This window comes from Carassius carassius, chromosome 47 (assembly GCF_963082965.1).
Source record: "Carassius carassius chromosome 47, fCarCar2.1, whole genome shotgun sequence".
In the NCBI taxonomy this organism is placed as follows: Eukaryota; Metazoa; Chordata; class Actinopteri; order Cypriniformes; family Cyprinidae; genus Carassius; species Carassius carassius.
This window is the reverse complement of record NC_081801.1, coordinates 11169874-11175996: the sequence shown is the minus strand read 5'-3', so window position 1 is coordinate 11175996 and position 6123 is coordinate 11169874. Positions and strand designations below refer to the sequence as shown.

The 6123-nt window shown below is 34.3% G+C and overlaps 2 protein-coding genes across 5 annotated transcripts in view; both read right to left on the bottom strand.

The window, feature by feature from the left end:
• pold3 (polymerase (DNA-directed), delta 3, accessory subunit) overlaps nucleotides 1-2122 on the bottom strand; it is an 8877-nt gene extending 6755 nt beyond the window's left edge. Inside the window, exons 1-5 of one of the 3 annotated variants that reach the window (XM_059542408.1) lie at nucleotides 1949-2122; nucleotides 1338-1393; nucleotides 1141-1243; nucleotides 998-1037; nucleotides 613-745 (exon numbers count right to left, since the gene is read on the bottom strand). In XM_059542408.1, the coding sequence (XP_059398391.1) occupies nucleotides 613-745; nucleotides 998-1037; nucleotides 1141-1243; nucleotides 1338-1393; nucleotides 1949-2005 (389 nt within the window). In that variant the 5' untranslated portion in view covers nucleotides 2006-2122. Of the gene's footprint in view, nucleotides 1-612; nucleotides 746-997; nucleotides 1038-1140; nucleotides 1244-1337; nucleotides 1394-1699; nucleotides 1754-1779; nucleotides 1846-1948 lie in introns of those variants that run through there. The other 2 variants (XM_059542409.1, XM_059542410.1) reach the window with 2 other exon arrangements.
• A 783-nt stretch (nucleotides 2123-2905) lies between these two features.
• On the bottom strand, nucleotides 2906-3886 carry defbl1 (defensin, beta-like 1). 2 transcript variants are annotated; one of them, XR_009428711.1, is made up of 3 exons: nucleotides 3769-3886; nucleotides 3438-3580; nucleotides 2906-3343 (listed from the first exon to the last, which is right to left on the bottom strand). XR_009428711.1 is itself a non-coding variant. In XM_059542175.1 (3 exons), the coding sequence occupies exons 1-3, from the start codon at nucleotides 3802-3804 to the stop codon at nucleotides 3319-3321; spliced, it is 201 nt and encodes a 66-aa protein (XP_059398158.1). In that variant the 5' UTR covers nucleotides 3805-3819; the 3' UTR covers nucleotides 2906-3318. The 2 variants fall into 2 exon arrangements, 1 of the variants encoding a protein (XP_059398158.1); XM_059542175.1 differs by having other exon boundaries at nucleotides 3438-3561; nucleotides 3753-3819.
• Nucleotides 3887-6123: the final 2237 nt, after the last annotated feature.

Below are 6123 nucleotides of genomic sequence, written 5' to 3'. Positions count from 1 at the left end.
AAACGAAGAAGCGCTTCTGCACCATTCATTAACAGAGACACGCAGAACATGTAAATGTTTATGACTGGATTCCGCGATTCCTTCCGCGTTTTCTGCATCGAGAAAATCATAGGGCCCTAGTTGTGGTATGCCAGCTCTATCTTGCAATAGTGATGGGTCTTCGCGAATGAGCCGACTCTAAGAGCCGGCTCTTGTAGGTGAACGACGGGAGCTGGCTCGCATATCTGAAGAGCCGACTCTACTTAAAAAAAAATATAGCCTATAGAAATTAAATCATTATGTAATAATGAAAGCCGGCTCTTTTCAGTGAGCCGAGTCAAACGAGCCGGCTCACGAAAAAGAGCCGAAATGCCCATCACTATCTTGCAATGGACACACGCCACGACAAATCAAAACACTGCTGACTCCTTGCAGTATGAGATCTCGGATGCAGCGCGTCTCCATCCGCTTTGTGGGTGACGTAAACTCGTTGTCACATTAAAAAAAATCATTGGGAAAGAACCTGACATGAGATTTAAAATTAATTAAAAGAGGCTTTTTTTTAAAAAAAGAGATCATTTTTTTTAATCGAGTTACTCGAGGAATCGTTTCAGCCATATGAGTATCACTTACTTGTTGCAGTTTTTCAGGTTCTCCTTAACAGCATCATAATCTGTATTGTAAAGAGGTGAACTATCCTTCAGCTCAGCTCTCTGCACACTGTACACATGCACACTAATGGTCATGTCCATCTTTGCTTTAACAGCTGTAAAAAAAAAAAATCCTCTATTGAATCTACTTAAAAAATGAACATGAAATATTATATATATATATATAGATTTTAAATTAATAAATATATATATTTTAAAAAAATTACATCTAAACTATTTATACGTATTAGATCACCTATGAGATCAGAGAAGTCTAACATTTTTGGCCCAAACCAGGATTATGTAATTTTTTCCCCAGGATTAAGTCTATTTGTTGTCATTTACAGGTATAAATATGGTAATCTTACCATCAAGCTTGTCCTCACGTACTACTGACACTTTATGGCACTAAAAGCAATGGAAAACATTCAACTGCAGATCTTAAAATAATTATTTTTCAGGAAACATTAATTTCCCAAAGGTTAACCAATTATCAGATCTCAATTCGTACCGTACTACCATTCTCAACACATTTTCCAGATACAAGATAGGTGGCATGAAGTGGAGTCCTTGAACTTTCATTGCGTTTCTGCTGCAGATAATGATACAACATTCTGCAAAATTGTTACATGAACATTAGTGATTCCAACAGATCATCAAATACTTGAATACATCAAAAGTGGTGTCAATCAAAGGTACAGGACTTACTGTTTTGCTGTGTTTACGTGGACTCCAAGAGTTAAACTGAGCCATTTGTAAGTGACCTGCAAAAATCAGATTTACGTGAAATTCTGAATAGTTGATAATGCAGCTAATGACTATTCTCACACTTCTGTACAGACTGAATAATGGTTTGATAACTATAAAATTACATTTTACATTTGATTACTATAAAACTCATAGTGTGTACATCTTCAAACACATATACACAGCCAGTCAGTAACTAAACTGATTTCTCACTAGCATTAAGGATAGTAAGTTACGAATTTATAGTTCGCTTAGAATCGGATTTAATTCATTAAGATGCAACATGGGATCGCGCATGTGGTTCATCCGCTAAAAGAACCTACTCGTAAGTGTCTTTCTTTTGGAAATCAGACTGTACCAAAAAAAAAACAAAAAAAAAAAAAAAAAAAACACCTGAACCGACCGTCATGAAAATCATTCGGTACCGGTAATTGTATTGGTAATGTTACCCAACCCGGTACAGTCAAGTAAACATCCATGCAGTCACATCTAATCATTTTGGTATCTCAACCGGCATTTCACATTTATAGATGACAAGAACGATAACGTTACCAATATTAAGAACGACTTACGATCTTATTTTGATCATTCACAAATTCGTCAATATTATCTAAATACAGATCATCCATATCCGGAATGGCTTGGGGCTACTCCAAGTTTACGCTTGTGATTGAAAGAGTCGACAAACGCGGGAACTGCTGCTGAACCGTGCTTACTTCCGGTCACGTGGGTTAGAGCGTCGAATAGCAGAGGTAGGCAGTCAGCTCCCTGCACAACACAGAACACACAACTGTATTCGCTTTTTATTATGCTTATTCCACGTGTATTTTATCATAGAGTGTTAGTAGCTTTGCAACTATTTCTGTTTGTTTGCAGGTCCTTGTTCTGTTTATTCCACTAGCTCTTGTAACATTTATGACCATGGCAGCCATGAAACCTCATGATTCCTATAAATAACTTGTCTTGAAATATCTGTAAATTACTAACAACTTAGTAGTTACTACTGTAAAACAATGCTAGTTTTTTAATATTATATTATCTTATTCTTTTCTAGACTAGACTATACTAGACAGTGTCCATAACATTTTCTTTAGCAACAATAACTTGTTACTATTATGTTACTGTGTTTTATAAATCTTATAATTTGTTATAATTTAATAAATATTATTATTATGTAGATTACTTGTTTGAAGTTATGTATAGGAATTTTGGCAAAATCCGTATGGTTATGATAAAGTTTTAATGTATTATTTAAAATGGCACTCACTTTCTACTCTGACTCATTCTAGTGGTCTACACTGCAAAAAACAAAAAACCCTTTCTTGTCACTTTTTGAGTGCCTTAAACTGAAACACAAAACTTGTTTCATGAAAAGTCTGTTGGAAACAAAATATTTTTTTCTCAAAATGGTTATTTGAAATAACTTATTACCGTAGCTGCTCAATAATTTGTGTGCTCTATGCAGGTCAGTTAAGTAGATTTCACATCTTTGGTTTTATTTCAAGCTAACAGTTGACCACAGAACTGTGTTTTTTTATTTTTGTATTATTTTATTTTATTTAGGCTCCTATGTCAAATTACAATCACATTGTATTTGAAAACAGGTTTAAAAATGCCTTTGCATCACAATTTCACAGAGAGGTAAACAATAGCCATGAGTTTTATTATTCCATCAGTGCTATTATATATTCAGTCAAATTAACAGTTGAAGTATAAGACCTGAAGGTGACTATTCCATGTTATAAACTGAAATCCTTTATCATCTGATGCTATTAGATTACGAAGAGTGTTATAAATATGACCATTTCAAATATGGTAGTCCTATGGCATCTCCGTGTACATTATTCTAAATCATGTGATGAGTTAAGATACAAAAATGGGATTAACATAGGTTAAGGCTGGATTCACATGGTTGACTTTTGAGGAACGTCATTTTCAGTTCTCAAAGAAAATGTGATACACAGCACCTGAAAAAAAGTGAAAATACAAGTATATTTTAATATAGTTTATAACTGATGTGACAGATTATTGCTATGATATTAGGCATAAACCAGAACTTACAAGAATCCCTTGCCACAGCCTAAAGGTCCAAAGTAAAGCTCTGAAGGAAGACACACTCCTTGTCTACAAACTCCACTGAGACTTGCGCAGCTCCAGGGAAATGACACAGCCTCATTCTCTTTGCCTTAGACAGAAATTAAATGCTTTAGCACTTAAAGATCCTGTAAAATGAGCCAAAATTGATTTGAAGACATGTATCCTTGGGTTTTGATGCAATATTTCCCAGTTTTAGGTTTACACAACAAATGCCTTAAATAAAAAAGTCAGTCAATTTAAACACTATTATCACTCAATGCAAGAAAAGCCCAAACTTACAGTTCAATGCTATGACAAGGACAAGCAAGACAAGTATACTCTGAGGTTTCATTTTGGTATCTTCGGATGATGATGGCACTCCTAGGACGTTTGTGCAGTACTCTAGTCAGGCACGGTCTTATTTTGTAAGTGACCCTGGAAGGAGGAGTGAATCTAAAGCCACTCCAATCAGATTTCAAGTTAAAAATTGAATTATGTAGCAGAATGAATGGACATACTGTGCTTAATCCTATTTGGTGTAATTAGAAAATACCAAGACACAAGAGTACCATCATGTGTTTGAGGCTGCAGCAAATTATCATTGTAAAAAAAAAATAAAAAAAAAATCACCTGATCTGAAACACATGCTTATCCTGATGGCTGTAATTTGTAGGTGTCTTAACAATCTTGATATCCTCACTTTGCTGAGATGCTGGTCTCTATATTTTACTCTTGACAGAATATTTGCCGATGTTGCACAACACAAAAAATGTAGTGATATTGAAATTTCAATTTGTAGGATAAAATAAAATAAAAAATCCTAAATTTAAAATATTTTTAACAATATTTTCAAAACATTCCAAACACAGACTTTTTTTTTAAAAACACACATTTGTATAAACGTATATAAATTTCGACTCACAACCTTTCTTGATGTATCAACTAAATGTAAAGCAAATATCACAATAATATTTCATTTACAATATTATACTTAATGTATTCAATTTTAAATGAAATAAAATATGAAACAAAAGTTATTTGGATTGAAGAAATGGGACAGTTGCATGGTATATAGAGTAAATACTCTCTTAAAAAATAAAGATGCTTAAAAGATTCTTCACAGCGATGCCATAGAACTGTTTTTTTTTCCCCACAAAGAAACATTCAGTCAAAGGTTCTTTAAAGAATTATCTTTCTTACTTTTTTATAATCTGAAGAACATTCTTTTGCCACATAGAACATTTGTGGAACAGAGTTTCTTCAGATGACAAAGGTTCTCAATGGAACCATTTAGACAAAAAGATTCTAACTTAAATTAGAAAAATATTTTAAATGTATCTAATAAATATAGTTTATAGTTGTTATTGTATTTTGCATGCACTTTATCTACCCACATATTTTTATTTAAGGTGTGATCTTGCACTAAAATCTTGAGAAATCTTAGAGGCATATAGGTTTTTTAACCAGAAGATGGCACCAAAGTGTTACTTTAATATTTTTGATATAGCATTGCATTGTACAGAAGATCCACTTGCAGTCAGTGTTGCCAACTGGTTTCATCTGAAAGTAGCTTAAACTGGTAGCTAAATGTCACTAGATGACATCATAAGGGCAAATTCACTTATCTATCTAAAGATTAATTAAGATCAGTGGGCAAGATGAGAATTTAGATAAGGTTTGTCCAAGAAGTTATATTTGTCCCTTAAGTTTTGAAAAAAAGTCTCAAAAGGAGTGGGGAAGTAGCTAGCAAAATAAACTAAATTGACATCACTTGACATCTAATTTGAATTATTAAGGGCATAAACCAGATGACCATCAAAGTGGAGCTGACAAGGCAGGAGACCACCAAGGCGAATCAGGTGGGCCTGGAATAGAGAGCGCACAATGGTGCCCCATAGTTGTGTCCAGTGTTTCTACAGTCTTCATGTTATAAATAGCTTTCATTCATGCTGTAGACCACGGAATAGCAATTTATTTACAGTTGAGGTTTTCACAAAATCAAAATAAGTTATAAAATGATAAACCTCACAATTGAGCCATTAAACCATTTTTAGAAATATAAATCATTATATTAATTTAAAACAGAGTTATGTGGGTGGATCTTTGCATTGGTCTGAACAAAAACGGCAGTCTGAATTATTGAAAATAAACATCCATTTTCCTGCCAGCAGAAGGCGCTTTTGGAATGTCAGCTTTCCTCGGTAACATCTGTAAACAAAGCAGAGCTCTGCTCATAAACTTTACTTTATCAGATAAAAGGAAAAAATAATCAAAACTTTTCTGAAGACAGTCGGATCCCTTCAGAGATTCATTCATATAGGGAGTCACGTGATCAGCTGGATAAGATGGCGGCATAGTTTGATTCTCCTCACCCAGAATTGTTCATTTGGTCGGTAATTCTCCGTTGAAACATTTTATTTTTATACCGTTTTTGAATAATAATTACCCTTGGAGCAGGATGGCTGAATCGAAAAAAAAAATCCGCGTCTAATGCCTCTAAGAACAAGGGAAATCGGACTGATATGGAAGCCATTGCGGAATCAGTGTTGGAGAAACAGCGCGACTATCTTGAATCACGTTTTGACCAACTTCAACAAATGGGAAAGGATACGGAAGGGAAATTGTGTGCTATTCAGACCCATTTGGTGACTTTGTCTGACAGCATTGGAAC